This window comes from Callorhinus ursinus, unplaced genomic scaffold, assembly GCF_003265705.2.
Source record: "Callorhinus ursinus isolate GAN/ISIS: 27379988/994484 unplaced genomic scaffold, GSC_fseal_2.0 scaffold10, whole genome shotgun sequence".
NCBI classification, from domain to species: Eukaryota; Metazoa; Chordata; class Mammalia; order Carnivora; family Otariidae; genus Callorhinus; species Callorhinus ursinus.
The window spans coordinates 76,260,462-76,278,424 of record NW_027397072.1 but is presented as its reverse complement, the minus strand read 5'-3'; the positions used below and the strand labels follow the sequence as shown (position 1 = coordinate 76,278,424).

Below are 17,963 nucleotides of genomic sequence, written 5' to 3'. Positions count from 1 at the left end.
GATCATCAATTATATGCTTGCTGCTGTCCTCATGGACACTTACCAGGTGTTGCCTTAGCCTTTTAGCAGTTAGTACACTGTTGGCCACAGCCTCCTTAAGATTTTCTTGGTTCCTTGACTTCTGTACTCTCTGGGTTTCTTTGTGGACTAAATAGGAGTTATGCTTATTTGGGTTTCAGTGAATTGACCTTTAAGTTCTAAATTTTCTGGCAACATTTGCTCTTTAGAAGGCATGTTTCAACAAATTTCTTTGAGTGCCCATTTTTCAGAATTTAAAAGTGATATTTTCTCTATAAGTATATTTATAAATAAGCTTTTTGATTGTTAGTTTATGTTATTAGTTTTTTTTCTTTGCTGGGGAATGAATATCGAGAGGAATATTATTTCAAAATTGCTATTGTAGGGGCGCCTGGGTGGCTCAGTCGATTAGGCATCTGCCTTCAGCTCAGGTCATGATCCCAGGGTCCTGGGATCATCCCAGCCTGCTTCTCCTTCTTCCTCTGCCTGCCGCTCCCCCTGTTTGTGTGCGCGCACTCTCTCTCTCTCTGCCAAATAAATAAATAAAATCTTTTTAAAAAATTGCTATTGTAGTTGTGGTTTCTTTCCTCCCTTCTTTGTCTTCTTCATCTTCTGTATTTTTTTATCTGTGACTTAGATCCTGTGACAGATCTAAGAGATGGAATTATTCAAATGTGTTTTATAAAGTGGGAAGTGGACAAGTATGCCAAGTTACTCATGGTTTCCTAGTAAATATATTCAACACTAAAATGAGAATGTTTTTCATGATATTTTCTGTTATATTCCATTACGAAATATTTTTCCCTGGATTAAAATTATTTTTGGTACCCACCCATGTTCTAATAAAAATACCAAATATGAGTTGATTTATTATGTGCTAAGCATTTTATAGACATAATTTATTTAATTCTTATAACAAGCTGTAAAGTAAGACATTTTATTGTTCCCATTTTACAGATTGGGACACTGATGCTTACTATGTGCCAGGCAATCTTCTTTATATATACATTGTTAGTGCTTTATATACATAAAAAAAGTTTATATATACACATATTCATACACACACACAAAATCTATTTATATGTTATATGTATAGAAATAGATATTTATGTAATATATAAAGTGCCTTATATATATCAACTTTTTAATTCTTATAACAACCCTATGAGGGTAGGTACTAATATTACTCTTTTATCCAGGAAGAAACTTAGGTACATAAAAGTTCCTTAACTTGCCTGAGTTTATGCTAAAGAGTGAGTGATAGAGACAAGAATTGAAACTGAGCATTCTGCTTTTAGAGCCTGAATGCTTAGCTATCACCCTCTATGGCTTCTCTAATCTAGTTTTATCACCACATTCCTTGCTTTCTCTGATATAGTTAGCCACTCATCTATTCTGTCTTCTCCTCAGCCATGCAACATTTAAATCCATCTCTGCTTGAGAGCAGGTATCTGTGTGTGTTATGTATGTAGTAATAACAATTTACCTAGCACTACATATTTTTAAAGAAAACCCTATTGCATTGCTTCTGCATGCCAACTTGAGTCAAATGTTGCATTCCAGAGGCCAGTCTGGTCCGATCCATAACCTTTGGTTTGTGTTAGGACCAGTCTGCCCCAAGGCTTCTCCCGAATAGTTCTCCAGACCTTCCCCCCAAATGGATGCAGGCCCAAGGCTGAAGATTCTTGAGAGAATACTAATTTGATTCTTCAGCTCTTTGCCAGGAATTCTGGCCAACTTTTCTTTCCTGCAACAGGTTTGGTTCTTAGTTCTGTTTTATTGGCACTGGCTATAGGCAGCTAACGCTAGGTGCCAACTATGGATCTTAAGACTTTGCTACAACAACCATTAGCTGCTTTAAACCCTACAGTAACCCTATGAGGGGACTATTATTATACCAAATGTCAAGATGTTGACATTAAGATTGAGAGTATTTGAGTAGTATGCCCAATATCATACAGCTAATGAGTAACAGAATGGGCATTAAACCTTAGATCTTTTATACTTTTTGTGATGCAGCTAATAGAGTGCCTGGCACATAGAAGTAACTCATTATTTTCCTGTATCTTTTTGAAGGGTCACACTGGTTAAATGTACAAGGAGATGACTTAACAAATGTAATTACCAATTAATAGGAGACACCCTTTCTCGATTTTTTTTTTTTAGTAAAAATGTATGAGATGATCTCAGAGTGTTTTGATAATTAAAGATGGATTTCAGTTATATATACTTTATGTTTTTTGGAGATGGAATTGGAGAATAAATGAGATTTTTTTAAAAGAACTATTTTTGCTCCATTTTTTTTCCATCACAATTTCCAAGTAACTTTGAATATTGACGCTTGTGAAGAAAAAGGCCTTATTGAAGTCTTGGGCAAATACTGCTATAAGTGGGAGAGGTCTTTAGAGGAATTTAAGGAATGGTGTTGGAAATATCTCTAGTATGCCAAATATAAACTCTTCAGTGAAGCTGAGATTTAAGTAGTTTTCCTACTTTACAGTATTACTAGTTAGTGTTCTGAGTCACGGAGGGAAAGGGGAAGGTTTCTTTTTAAGTTGAAATGAATGCTGTTTCCTATGGGTTAGGTTTTCAGTTAAAAAAAAAAAGAGGATGAAAATATGAAGAATTTCCCTTTGGGCATCAGCATGGCCCATGTGAAGTAATGCTGCCGTTATCTGATACAATATCACTGTCTGGGATTTCCTGCCACTTGACCTTCCTTAGTGAATATGATTCCCCTCAGGTGGTCTAGGATTCTCTCATCGGAATGAGGAGTCCCTGGACAGCATAGTATTTGCCTTCATATAATGGTCCAGTACAACATCATGACCACCCTATTTAAATTACACATCCCCTCAGTCACTTTGTTGCCTCACTTAATATTTCTCAGTATCTGATGGGAATTATACATATACTCACAATGAGACTTTGCAGGCTAATTTAAATGTTTGTTTTTGGGCAACTGACTGAAGATATTATTTATTATAACAAAATAAATAAAAATGGTGTTAGAGTCTTTCATGGGTTCTGTTGGGGAAAATCAGGAAGAGATAACTTGGTGGGGAATTGCTGGCCACATCAGTGAGTGTGAAGATCTTAAAGTAACAAATCTTTAAACAAGTGTGAAGGTCTTAAAGCAACCAATCTGTGTACACACACACACACACACACATACACACACACACACACACACAGGAATATTATTCAGTCATCAAAAAGAATGAAATCTTGCCATTTGCAATGATGTGAATGTTCCTAGAGGGTATAATGGTAAATGAAATCAATTAGAGAAAGACAAATACCATATGATTTCACTCATATGTGGAATTTAAGAAACAAAACAGATGAACATGGGGAAAGGGAAAAAAAAGAGAGAGAGGGAAGCAAACCATAAGCACTCTTAACCATAGAGAACAAACTGAGGGTTGTGGGAGGGCAGATGGGTGGGGGATGGGCCAAATGGGTGGTGGGTATTAAGGAGGGTACTTGTTGTGATGAGCACTGGGTGTTGTACGTAAGTGATGAATCACTAAATTCTGTATCTGAAACCAGTATTACACTCTGTGTTAACTAAATGGAATTTGAATAAAAACTTGAAATAAAAAAAGAAAGAAATATATACTACAGTGCAAAAAACCCCACCAAGTTTATTTGCATACGGTGCTTAGAACACCGAGTATTAAATGTGGTGGTGTTAGGATCCAAGGTCAGTGGCATATTGCCTTCTGTCACTTACTGCTATGTTCACTGTGGCTACAGAGGGCACTTTTATGGTAGTAAATCAAAGCACTAGGTTTAGAATTTGCTACATTTTGTTATTGTGTAAGTAGCTTGTTTGTAAAAATACCTATTTTTGTCCAAAGCCTGACACAGGGTAGCAGATTATTTCAACTTTCTTTTAGTGACTTGGTATGGACTGGTTGTGAACTTGATCCAAGATTTACATTATATATACATTGTGAAAGTAAAAACTTATTTGAATATATCCTACATTGCTTTTTTTTTTTTTTTTGTATTTTGCAAAGTTATTTTCCAGCTTGAGTGAGTATAAAAACCATCATTCAAAACCAAAGTATTGCTGGGGTGCCTGGGTGGCTCAGTCGTTAAGTGTCTGCCTTTGGCTCAGGTCATGATCACAGGGTCCTGGGATCGAGCCCCGCATCGGGCTCCTTGCTCGGCAGGAAGCCTGCTTCTCCCTCTCCCACTCCCCCCTGCTTGTGTTCCCTCTCTTGTGCTGTCTCTCTCTGTCAGATAAATAAATAAAGTCTTAAAAAAAATCAAAGTATTGTCTATCCTACTACCCTTATGTTTAAACTCATATTAAAGTGTTCTAAACTTGGTTGGATGTACTTAATGTATATTTACTTTATGCAATGTGAAGTGCTTAGTATTCATGATCTGTAATACAGATTGTGCAAATGTGGTGATTTTCTTTTGTCAAAGTTTATACTTGCTTTTAAATAATTTTTTTGGAAAGAGTTGAAACTTTCATCCATTCATTCATTTGTTCAACATACATTTATTGAATTTCTGTTACGTGGTATTCATTACCCTGCGTCAACCATTGTTATGTAAGTAAAGACTACATGCAGAATCTGGGGGGACACTTCTTAGCTTATTTACTATCTAGTGGTCGAATTATGTTAGAATCTCAAATTCCAAATTTAGCCTTAGTCATACCTCCGTCCGTGCTTCGTTCTGTGATATGTTCCCTGAGAACATGCGACTTAAAATTGTTCCTGCTACGAATGTTAATATCACTTTACATTACCAAGAAAATCTTTTCTTGGCTAGGCTAGATTTTAGCCTAGGCTAAAAGAATAGCATCCATGGGATAGAAATAAAGATGAATGCTTTCCAACTAAGAATTTTGTGGTTTCATGTATTGGGAACTTATTTTCATATGGTTCTGTGTAACTATACGCTGTGTGGAGTTTATAAATACCAAAGCAGCTCTGGTTCAACTAAAAGACCACTAGGGAATCAGAACATGAAGACTCAAATCCCAGCCATGTCACTGGCTGGGAGCATAAGCTTATACAAGGCATCCTCATTCTGAACATCAACTTCCTAATCTTCATGATGAGCATAACAATTTCTGTCCTATGATGTGGCTGTGAAACAGTGTAGTGGAAAGTTTCCGGTTCTTAAACATTAACTAGAATTTTTTTTAAGTTCTTTTCTATTCCCTGAATTATTTTTCTTTCCTCTGAGATTATTTCCCACTTTTATGTTTGTTTGTTTGTTTTTCAGGTTGTAAACTTTTCTCAAATTTCTGATGATTTTTGGTGGTCCATTTATATATAAGAATGAGGCATCTGAAAAGTTGACCAGCAATTGTGTGTAAATAGTCAGTGCTGGTCAACTGTCAATCTTTGTTTTAGGATGAGTGGGTGGGAACTGCCTATTACACCATGAACCATAAATGCCACAGTTGTTGGACTGATGCCCTCCAAACAATTTATTCAGTTTTGTAAGAGAAGAACATTTCCATTTTCAACAGGAAGTAAATGCTTAGCTGCTGGACATTTGGCACATGGGGATAAGTGAGAAGGTTTCAGGGAGTTCGTTGACTCTAAGGGCTACATATTTGCCATTAATACCCACTGTTTTCACCCCGCACCCTTCACTCTTGCTCTAGGTCTTTACAAGATTCTGTGAGGAAGTTAACTCCCAGGAGAAACCCAGAACCCTCCAGTCCTTATTCTTAGACTATACTTTCTGCTTCATCAAAAACAAGGGGATTAAATGAATACAAGCACATTTAATGGTGAGCTTGTCTCCCCACTTCCAACTTTACTCTCTTACATGGCTTCTAAAATGCTGGCAGCCAAATGTTTATCCCATGGGGGAGACTGAAAGTCTCTGGGGAATCTTATCAGCCCAGCAGGAAAGAGGAAATAATGCTGACAATCAGTGATTCCCCAACAGAAAGTCCAGCCAGATCACCTAAGGTTAAAGTTCACGGTCAACAAGCCCCATATATGTGCTAAAGCATCTAGGCAGCTTTTTAGTCCCTTAACCTTAAACATAAGTAGGCATCTCATGAATGACCAGACATCTGAGGAAAGCCTCTAACATGAAAGATAGAGAACAAGCAGAAAACAAAACAAAACAAAACACAGTATTGCCTATGCAGGGAAAAGGAAATAAAACAGAGCAAGCAAAATCTTACCATTTAATATCCCAAGAGAGAAAAGATATTGTCTTCCTGAAACGGGGAATATTCAGAGAATGAGTAAGAACTCTTGAAAATTAAAAACATGGTGCCTGGGTGGCTCAGTTGGTTAAGCATCTGCCTTCGGCTCAGGCCATGATCCCAGAGTCCTGGGATCGAGCCCCACATCGGGCTCCCTGCCCAGTGGGAGTCTGCTTCCCCCTTTCCCTCTGCCCCTCTCCCCCACTCGTGTGCTCCCACTGTCTCTCTCAAATAAAAAAATAAAATCTTTAAAAAAATGGTAGAAGAAATAGTAAACTTAATAGAAGGGTTGTAGTATAAACTTAAGCTAAATGGCTTGGAAGTAGAGAAAAATGTTAAAAAGATGGAAGATAGGAGAGAAAAGATTAGAAACTTAGAGGGCTAGTCCAGCATGTCCAAGATCAGGATGGTAGGAGGTCTGGAGTGGACAAAGTCAATGAAACAAGGCACAAACATTTCCCAGAATTGAAGGACACAAGATTCTTGATTGAAAGGTCTACCAAATACCTAGCACAACAGATGAAAATAGTTTCGTCCAAAGGCAGATCATCATGAAAGTTTACTATAGACCAAAGAAAAGATTCTGCAAGCTTTCAGAGGAAAAAAAAAGGCCAAACAGGTTATATGCAAACAGGAATTAGAATGGATTTTTAAGACATGAAAGTTCCCATGTAACCTTCTTGAAGAATCTCCAAAAGGATGTGCTCCATTAAAAGGAAGAAGGAAACCAAGAGAGAAAGACATAGGATACAGGAAACAGGAGCTCCAATGTGGGGAAAAGTGGAAGGGTCTTTCCAAAAAGACAGCTGTGTCCTGGCAAGAGGGGAGTCAGTGCGGATGGGTGCAGGTCAGAAGCTCTGGGAGTGGCTTCAAGAAGATGAAATTGGTAGAAAATCAGGTGTGAATGAACATCTTGAGAGATTTAATTTGGAGTTGAATTATTGATGAGTTCATAGAAAGCTGGATAAATAAAAGAACAAGACATTTAACTCTAGGGGGAAAAGTTATGGAGCAAGGAAAAAAGTAACCGTGGTTTACTATGCGGTTCATCTCTGAATATCATACATAGTCACAGTAATACTAATAGTGAATAGTGAATTAACCAAAGGGAAGATATCTGTGTATCTGTGTTGATGGTGAGATCAAAGAGCTAAATACTCATTCTCCATAAGGGAAGTAAGTAGGAAATCACTAAACTAAAGAACAAGTCAACAAAAAGGAAGCATGTTATTTAGAACATGAAAGTAAAATATTTAGAGAATTGGCTAACATAATTTTTATTAGTAAATCTTATGGAACTAGTTGGTACTTTATGTGCATTTGTGGCTTGAATAAACATAAAAACAAAAGAAAAGTTAAATTGTGAAGTAAATGGACTTATACAGTCTTTTGAGGGGAAATCTTGATGTTTCCATGGAAATCACCATCCAAACAAAATAATCTACTTTGAGTTTTCAGGATATGTCAAAAGAATCATTATGTTCTGGGTTATGTATTTTAAAGTTAGGTGCATTCAGGATCAGGATTGTTACATGTCCCATTTATAATTATGAATTGTCTCATAATTATTGACACTCTTTTTGCTAATAAAACTTTTGGCATTAAAGTCTCTTTAGTCTGATTGTGATATTTCTTTTAGGTAGCACTTGCTTGGAATACTTTCAGTCTCTTAGCATCATTTTTTAAGTATGCCCTTTTAAATACAATATAGAAAGATTTATGTCTTTATCCGACTAGTGAGATAATCTCTTTAAATATATCTGAAATCATAATAAATGCATTCTGTTTCTACACATCATGTTGTTGAAGTTCTCTTTGTCTTCCCTGTTCCAGCTTTTTTTCCCCCTCTGATGCTTTGGAAGCTATAGACTGAATTTCTATCAAGTGGTTATCCTTAACTCCTTTTAAAAAGAAAGGCCAGTGTGGCACCTGGGTGCCTCAGTTGGTTAAGCATCCAACTTTTGGTTTTGGCTCAGGTCATGATCTCAGGGTTGTGAGATCGAACCCTACATCAGGCTCCGCACTCAGCACAGAGTGAGCTTGGAGATTTCTCTCCTCCCTCCCCCTCTGCTCCTCCTGCTGCTCATGCTTACTCACACTCTCACTCTCTCTAAAATAAATAAATAAAATCTTAAAAGAAAAAAGAAAAAGAAAAGAAAGGCCAGTACACATAGTTTATATTGTAATAATAGAACTTGAAAACTGAATGTGGTTAGGGAAAGGAAAGGTTAGGGAGTTGGTGATATCACACACACACAAAAAGGGAGCATTGTGGGGGTGGGGGTTGGTGAGGGAAAGGATGGGAAACCCGCAGCTATGAGAGCTGAGCATCAAAAACAGCAAGTGCCAAAACTGTTAGGATGGCCAGCACTGATTCCTCTTTAGAGAACAGTTTTAGAAACTGGACATTTTCTAGAACAAAAAATGACACCTTCAGTTTAAACTTTGAATCAAGCTCTTGTAATTTAGGTAATTATTCAGCTTTGATGGACCCTAGGAGATGCTAAATGTTGTATAAATCCATTAGAAGCCATAGAATGGAAAAATGTCAGGCAACCAGAAAGACTTCAATTGTCCCATCTTGTCCTAGAGAGAGAACTAGTAGTTTGTCCATCATTATCTCAAAATTACCTACTTAGAAAGCCTGAGGTGGTGTGGGGATGGGCTGGATTAGGGTTTGCTGAAATCACATTTTGGATAGGATGATTAATGTAACTGAAGGAGATCTTTCACTTTGGAGAATAATTTAGCCCTCAACAACTTCTTAGTCTGCCATGACTTTGCAACAGCAGTAGACTTTTAATTCGTAATATAGGTGTGTTTTCATAAAAAGAAAAAATACAGTTTTGAAATCTAGACCCAAAATGGCACTGTGTCCTTCCACTGCATTCTGTGGGTCACAGCAAGTCACAAAGTCATCCCAGAGTCAAAGGGAAGGACAATGGACCTCACCTCTCAATGGGAAAAGTGGCATGTGCATATAGTGAGGGAAGGAATTGGTGGCCATCTTTGGTAGCTATCTAAGCCTAACTAGTTACTTTAATTCACTCAGACTCTTGCATTCCAGCATATGTCCTTGCTTCCCTCCACTACAGCTGATCTCACAAAGGTCTCCAATGGCCTAATTACATATATTTACATATATTACTTATACTACATATCATTTACGTGTATCTTACAGTGTGTTACTTATATTTAATTTTTTTATTAAAGAAATTTTCAAACATACAAAAGTAAGCAGAATATTATAATGGATCCCCATATACACATTACCCAGCATTAATGATTATTAACTCAGGACCAATCCTGTTTCATCTATACCCTGATCCACTTCTCCTTTCTTACTTTATTTTGAAGCAAATCCCAAGCACATTATTTCATCCATCTATGTACATTTTTAATGACTGTATGGTATCTACTTATATATTTAGACAATTCTGTTTTTGGACATTTGTGGCTTTTATTTTTATCTTTCAAATTATAACACTGCAGGGGCACCTGGGTGGCTTAGTCAGTTAAGCATCTGCCTTCAGCTCAGGTCATGATCTCAGTGTCCTGGGATCGAGTCCCGCATCTGGCTCCCTGCTCAGTGGGGAGCCTGCTTCTCCCTCTCTCTCTGCCACTCCCCTTGCTTGTGCTCTCTCTCTCTGTCAAATAAATAAAATCTTGAAAAATAATTATAACACTGCAGTCATTACCACATATTTTTAATAAATGAAATACCAAGTTTTTTCACATCACTTTGACATGTTTTCTTATTTTTTTTTAAAGATTTTATTTATTTACTTGAGACAGAATGAGAGAGAGAGCACATGAGAGGGGGGAGGGTCAGAGGGAGAAGCAGACTCTCTGCCGAGCAGGGAGCCCGATGTGGGACTCGATCCAGGGACTCCAGGATCATGACCTGAGCCGAAGGCAGTCGCTTAACCAACTGAGCCACCCAGGCGCCCGACATGTTTTCTTATTTTTATCCTCACAATTTCCTGTAAGGTAGGTAGAGCAGTTATATTATCCCTATTTTATACATAAGAATTTTAAAGTGCAATGTCAAGCTGTTGAATAGTAGAGTAAGAATTATAAACCAGATCTCTTGAATCTACTCTGTTCATTTTAAACTAAACCTTGCTAACTTAAAGTTATTCATAAAACTAATACATGTGTATGGTGGAAATACACTGCTATATAAATATCCATTGAACATCCATTAAGTATTAGATACAATGCTAAACACTCTCCTGTTTAATCTTCATGTAAATACTGTGAGATAAATGTTAATCTCTTTTACAAATGAGGAATGGAGACTCAGAAGTTAAATGACTTACTCATCATTACATTGCTCATAAGTAGTGGAATCTGGATTCTGATTTTGGTCTTCTTGCCTCCAACATCAGTACTCTTTCCACCTTTCTCTACATTGATATTTCAAGGGCTACACTTTAAAAGAAAAGATTTATTTATTGGGGCGCCTGGGTGGTTCAATTGGTTAAGCGTCTGCCTTCAGCCCTGGTCATGATCCCAGGACCCTGGGATTGAGCCCCACATTGGGCTCCCTACTTAGCGGGGAGTCTGCTTCTTCCTCTCCCTCTGTCCCCAACTCATGCTTGCTCTCTCTCTCTAGTGCTCTCTCTCTCAAATAAATAAATAAAATCTTTAAAAAAAAACTCAGGGATTCCTGATGGTACCCACTATTTAAAAAAAAAGATTTAGGGCGCCTGGGTGGCTCAGTTGGTTAAGCGACTGCCTTCGGCTCAGGTCATGATCCTGGAGTCCCAGGATCGAGTCCCGCATCAGGCTCCCTGCTCAGCAGGGAGTCTGCTTCTCCCTCTGACCCTCTTCCCTCTCATGCTCTCTATCTCTCATTCTCTCTCTCTCAAATAAATAAATAAAATCTTTAAAAAAAATAAAAAAAGATTTATTTATTTGAGAGAGAGAGAGCAGGGGGGAGGGGCAGAGGGTGAGGGAGAGAGAATCCCAAACTCCATACTGAGCACAGAGCCCAACCGGAGGCTTGATCCCGCAACCCCGAGATCACGACCTGAGCCAAAACCAAGAGTCAGAAACTTAACTGACTATGCCATCCAGGTGCCCCTACACTTTTTTTTTTTTAAATAAAAAAGCAAAAATGACTTTTTGAATAGGTGCTTTATTTAACTTATAATCAAAGTCATATACATATAATGTTTTCTTCCAGCACATTTAGCCTGTTTATATATAAACTTATATCCCAAGTCTTGTGAAATAGTGTATGTGTGTGTGTGTGTTAGGTGTGATGCTTTTTATAATGGAAATAAACTTTTTTTTATAAGGTTATTTATTGCTACCGAGCTTTTAGAATTTGACTGTATGGCTGGTATGTGCAAGGTGTTATGGAAGATATAACGGGTCCACACACATGAAGTCTGTCTTCAAGCAACTTGCAATATAGTTGGGAAAAGAGACAAGGCTTCTGCCCTGTTAACACTAGAAACCAAACTTCAGAAAGAGAAATCTGACCAGATATTTGTATAGTCCTTGCCTTAGTTTGTTCTGCTATAACTAAATGCTATAGACTATGTAACTTCTAAACAGCAGAAGTTTATCATAGTTCTGGAGGCTGGAAATCTGAGATCAAGGTGCCAGCTAAGTCAGGTGAGGGCTCTCTTTGGAGTTGCAGACTTCTCATTGTATCCTCACACAGTGGAAGGGCTAGGGAGCATTGTGGGATCTCTTTGATAAGGGCACTAATCCCATTCATGAGCCCCCCCCCCCCCCCCCCCCCCCAAACCCCACCACCCCCCAAAGACCTCTCCTCCTAACACCACCACAGTGGGTGTTAGGATTCCAACATGTGAACTTTAGGGGGGATATAAACATTCAGACCATAGCATTCCATCCCTGGCTCCTCAAATTCATGTCCTTCTCTCATACAAAATACATTCATTCCATCCCAACAGCCCTAAAAGTCTATAAAGTGCAGAGTCTCATCTAAACCAGGTATGGGTGAGACTTAAGGTATGATTCATTCTAAGGAAATCCCTGCCAGCTGTGAATCTGTGAAATCAAATTACGTGTTTCTAAAATACAATGGTGGGACAGACCTAGGATAGATATTTTCATTCCAAAAGGGAGACATAGGAGAGAAGGAAGGGGTAACAGGTTCCAAGCAAGTTCAAAACGCCACAAGGCAACTAATGTTAAATCTTAAGGTTTGAGAATAATTTTAACTAAATGTTTAGCCCTCTGGGATGGAGGTCCTACCTTCTGGACCAACTCGGGGGGGTGAAGGGGGGAGGAAGGGTCTCACCTTCTGGGCCCTCAGGGACATTGGCAGCCCCATGACTTTGCAGGGCAGCTCTCATGGGTTGAAGTTGCCTGCCAATGGTTCTACCAGTCTGGGATCGCAGGGGTGGCCTCACCCCCACGGCTTCATTAGGAATTGCCCTGGTTGGGGCTCTCTGGTGGCCTTGCACCAGAGGAGGCCCTGTGCTTGGGTTGTACACCCACAGTTCTGGGTGGCTTCATCTTTCCAAATCTAGGTGGAGGTAGCCATGCTCCCATGGCTCTCCTGGGCAGGGGTTGGCCCCCCATGGCTTTGGGCAGCACCACTTTGGTTTGGGTAGAGGTTGTGTGGCTTGTTGAAACTCAGGAAAGTCCCGTCCCGGCCTTGTGAAACTGAGGAGGCAGCTCTAACGAGCTGGGGTCCTTTCTCCTTGTCTTGAAGAATAGCCCAATGTCACAGCCATATAGCTCTAAGATCCCATCCTATAAAATCCAAGTCCAACAGCCAGCCCAATCCCTTCCTCTTCAGTTCACACGGACTTTTCCTTCTTCAGTTGCTACCTAACTCTGTGGTTCAAACCCATACTGACCCCTTAATCAAAAGGTGGTTTGGCCACACCCTGTCCTCTCCTGAACAAGCTTTTTCCCATTTCTTCCAATATGGATATGCTGGAAAGTATCCAGATTTTTAGATTCCACTTCCTCTTTGATTAACTATCTTAAATCATTTCTCTTCTCACATTTTACTCTAAGCATTCAAGAAGAATTAGGCCACTCCTTCAACACTTGGCTTAGAAATTTCCTCAGCAAATATCCAGTTTCATTGCTCACAAGTTCTACCTTCCACAAAACCCCAAGAGGAGAATCCAATTCAGCAAAGCCGTTTGCTGCTTTATAACAAGGATCACCTTTCCTCTCATTTCCAATAACATGTTCCTCATGTCCATCTGAGACCTCATCAGAATGGCCTTTACCATCCATCATATTTCTACTAACACTGTTCACAACCACTTAGGTATTCTCTGAGAAGACTGAGGCTTTCCCTATATAGCTTTCTTTGCTGTTCGCCTTCTGAGTTCTCACCAGAATTGCTTTAAATGGTCTGTTCATGGCAATGCAGGCTTTTTCTACCGTGCACCCAAAATTCTTCCAGCTTCTACCAATTACTCAATTCCAAAAGTCACTTCCACATTTTTAGGTATTTGTGACAGTGGCGCTCCAGTCTCAGTGTCAAATTTCTGCCTTGGTCCATTTGTGCTGCTCTAACAAGATATGACAGACCGTGTAGCTTATGAACAATAGAAATTATTTCTCACAATTCTGGAGGCTGGAAGTCTGAGATCAGGGTGCCAGCAAGGTCAGGTTCTGGGTCTTGGACTTCTTGTATTTTCACTTGGCAGAAGAGGCTAGGGAGCTCTGTAGGATCTCTATTATCAAAAGCACTAATCCCATTCATGAGAGTCCCACCCTCAGGACTTAATCACCATCACATTGGGCATTAAGATTCCAATGTGAATGTGGGGGGGGGGGCGCACGAACATGCAGACCATAGCAATCTTCTTAAGAAACTGTTCAGTCTTTTTTTTTTTTTAAGATTTTATTTATTTGACAGAGAGAGACACAGCGAGAGAGGGAACACAAGCAGAGAGAGTGGGAGAGGGAGAAGCAGGCCTCGGAGCCCGATGCGGGGCTCGATCCCAGAATCCTGGGATCATGACCTGAGCCAAAGGCAGACGCTTAATGACAGAGCCACCCAGGCGACCCCTGTTCAGTCTTTTTTAAGACTTTATTTTTTTAAGAGCAGTTTAGGGTTCACAGAAAAGTTGGGTGGGGGGTGCCTGGGTGGCTCAGTCATTAAGCGTCTGCCTTCGGCTCAGGTCATGATTCCGGGGTCCTGGGATCGAGCCCTACATTGGGCTCCCTGCTCCGTGCTTCTCCCTCTCCCACTCCCCCTGCTTGTGTTCCCTCTCTCACTGTGTCTCTCTCTGTCAAATAAAGAAATAAAATCTAAAAAAAAAAAAGGTGGGTGGTACAGAAATCTCTCATATATTCCCTGCCCCTACACATGCATAACCTCCCTCATTACCAACATCCCCCACTAGAATGGTACATTTGTTACAACTGATGAATCTACATTGACACATGATAAAAACCCAAAGTCCATAGTTTCACTCTTGGTTTACATTCCATGGATTTGGACAAATGTATAGTGACATGTATCCATCATTATGATATCATACAGAGTATTTTCACTGCCCTGAAAAGCTTCTGTGCCCTGTTTATTTATCCCTCACCTCAGCTGGAATCATACAATATGCAGTCTTTTCCAGTTGGCTTCTTTCACTTAATAATATGCATTTAAGTTTCCTCCATGTCTTTTCATGGCTTCATAGCTCATTCCCTTTTAGTGCCAAATAATATGTCATTGTCTGGATGTACCATGGTTTATTTATCCATTCACCCACTGAAGGTCATCTTGATTGTTTCCAAGTTTTGGCAATTATGAATAAAGCTGATGTGAACATCTATCTGGATGCAGTTTTGTGTTGACATAAGTTTTCAGCTCCTTTGGATAAATACCAAAGAGCGTGACTGCTAGATTATATGGTAAGAGTATGTTTAGTTTTTTAAGAAATTGCCAAACTGTCTTCCAAACTTGCTGTTAACATTTTGCATTCCCATGAGCAATGGATGAAAAGTTCCTGTTTTTCCATGTCCTCGTCAGCATTTGGTGTTGTCGATGTTCTGGATTTTGGCCATTGTAATAGGTGTGACAGTAGTCTTTTTTTTGACCAGCAAAATTTTACAGATCAACAAGTTGTTTGTGGATTTTCCTGGCAACCTCAACAATATTCAAAATTGAGGTTAAGGCTCCACAAGTGCAAAATTTTCCCTAATAACGTAAAGTGGTTACATTGTAGAGGTGACAATTATCAGCATATTGCCAGTAGTGGAAGAATGTAGTGCTGGCATGTGCATGCCAGTTGGTTTTTTTGGTTTAAAGAATATCCTACACAGGAGAGAGATAGTGCTTGTCCAACGGCTTTTACATAGTGCCATAGTCTACACAGTAACTCAATAAAATGCTTTTAGACAACAGTACTGGCTTATTAAACATTTGAAATATTTTCACAAAAATTAAAGATGATATGGGGTCCAGAGAATACACTTAGGAAATATCTATTTATACACCCAAATATTTGAAACCTCTTCTAGAAGCTAGATCCCTTCAATAAATGGTCTTAAAAATGTTGCTGTGTGGACAAACGGTTAAACTGCCATATATGGTGGCAATGGAATGTTTTACTTTTGTTATCCAATAGAAATATAATATGAGACACATATATAACTTAAAATTTTCTATTAAACAAAATAAAATGAAAAATAATTTTATATTTAATGCAACATATTGAAAATATTTCAATGCGAGTTAATATAAAAATTACTGAGTTTATACTTTTCATATTAGGTTTTCAAATAATAAGCTGTGTGCAGTGGCAGTATCATAGCCAATGAGGTTTATCCGAGGCGCAATTATTGCTAATTCAAATAATAGATGTATTAATGAATTACGTATTTTACACTTACATATCTCAATTCATACTTCAAGTGGATCCACATTTCAAGTGCTTTTGCACAGCACAATTCTATTATCCCTCAGCCTTCAGTCATTTTCTGAACCATTTGGAGGTAAGAAAACCAGTGTACTGTTGAAATAATGAATGCCCTGAACCAGTGCACACCATTACTATCATCTTTCTGGGAGCTGGTCCATTAAAAGTAATAGCCATACCTGAACAGCAGCCTTCTACTACTTGCTGAGGATTATTATACATTGTCTCTTGAATAAGATGTGCAAATGGTTTTGAATTAAATACAACTCTTCCTTCAGACTCCTCTGCATTTTCTGCTAGAACTCCAGCTTGTTTGAGGCCAATTGCCGGCTGAAAGTCTTCAGATAACTTCCAAACCACACTTCGATATACACACTTCTCAGACTTGGCAGAGAAGGCTGTCTTTCAGACTCTATACTTGACAATTTCTCTTTCCACAGTCACGTATGGGAGGTTGCCATGTTATAGTGTGGCCCAGATAGAAAGGTTGTGATAAAGCCCTAGTAAACAACAGGTACACTGAATTGTCAATGACAGCAAATGTAGTGGGACGTGCAAGAAAGAACCAGTTGTAGTTTTCGCCGTGCTTTTCAAAGACATGTTTCTAAGTTGTCCTCATCTGTAACCACAGATTTTTAGTACTGTAGGGCTCTGCTTTGTCACTGTGTTTGGTCCAAGTCTCTTTCCGCACAGCCTAGTAATGCTCATTTTGGATTCTCCAAGGCTGATAGAATCAGCATAGCGACTGTTATTAAGATCCGTGCGTCGCACTCCTGGAATGTTTAAGAAATCTTTTCTGTTTGGCGGGCAAAGGTGATAGGGATCATGGTTGTTAACCTCTGTTGAATGTTAATTGGCTACATAATTATCAAAACAGAATAAATGCTCCCAAGCACTATACTGGTAAAAAAAAAAAAAAAAAAATACCAACCATGGTGGGAAACCCTCCATCAAGCGTTAGGTCAGCACGCTGATCAAACGCTGCGTGGAGTGGGTCTCTGCAGCCCACTCGGTGCGGAGCTATGGCCGCCCTCCCAGCTGGGCCGCTCTAGCCCCTGGAGGCCGCTTCTCTGTGGTTTCGAAAAGGGGGCGGGACTGGAGCCGGTGTGTCAGCCGTTGGGGTGCTCTTGAGTATAAGGTGAGGTGGAAGCTGTGGAACAATAACCAGCAATGAAACTGCAAATGAGCAAAGATCGGGCGACTGACTAAGCCGTCAGGCTGACCATATTTCAACACTCAGAAAAAAGAATTTAGAATTGAGGTTTACATCACAACTGTGTATTCAGTACCTGGTACACATCTCTTATGTAATTTACATTGGGTCCTTTTTAAAGCTTTTCTTTTTTTTTTTAAAGATTTTATTTATTTTTTAACAGAGAGAGACAGCGAGAGAGGGAACACAAGCAGGGGGAGTGGGAGAGGGAGAAGCAGGCTCCCCTCTGAGCAGGGAGCCCGATGCGGGGCTCAATCCCAGGACCCTAGGATCATGACCTGAGCCGAAGACAGACGCCTAACGACTGAGCCACCCAGCCGCCCATTGTACTTACAATCGTCATTTTAGTATTTTACTTTAAATCTCCAAACTTTTTATTCTCTACAGAACTTAAAAAAAAACCCCAAAACCGAGATCTTTTTTGACTCTTTGTGCCGTACGCATTTGTGGAGGTGCGAGTGTGTGTTAAATCAGAGTCTCTTCTGTACTTTACGACAATGCATAATACGAATTCAAACTACCCAGAGTTTTTATGGGGCGCCTGGGTAATGGTAATTTAACGGTAATTCATATCCATTAAACTACTTTAAATGTCCTTAAAGAATTTGATGACATTGCAAGAATTTTCAGTCGTTTTCATACGTGAAATATGAACTTTTAT

General features: G+C 39.3%; 2 protein-coding genes and 1 non-coding gene across 8 annotated transcripts in view; 2 read left to right on the top strand and 1 right to left on the bottom strand.

The window, feature by feature from the left end:
* PLEKHH2 (pleckstrin homology, MyTH4 and FERM domain containing H2) overlaps positions 1-17,963 on the top strand; it is a 103,999-nt gene that overhangs the window by 9,776 nt on the left and 76,260 nt on the right. Inside the window, exon 1 of one of the 6 annotated variants that reach the window (XM_073897786.1) lies at positions 17,542-17,628. The exons of the other annotated variants lie outside the window; for them this stretch is intronic. The gene's annotated coding sequence lies outside the window, so the exon portion shown is untranslated. Of the gene's footprint in view, positions 1-17,541; positions 17,629-17,963 lie in introns of those variants that run through there. 6 annotated transcript variants of the gene reach the window in all.
* LOC112821737 (U4 spliceosomal RNA) lies at positions 15,959-16,098 on the top strand. Its single transcript, XR_012379894.1, has one exon. It is a non-coding gene; the product is annotated as a U4 spliceosomal RNA (small nuclear RNA).
* C1GALT1C1L (C1GALT1 specific chaperone 1 like) lies at positions 16,140-17,746 on the bottom strand. Its single transcript, XM_025868781.1, is given in 5 exon segments — positions 16,140-16,215; positions 16,217-16,552; positions 16,554-16,800; positions 16,803-16,862; positions 17,743-17,746. Coding segments are annotated over 5 exon segments (723 nt in total).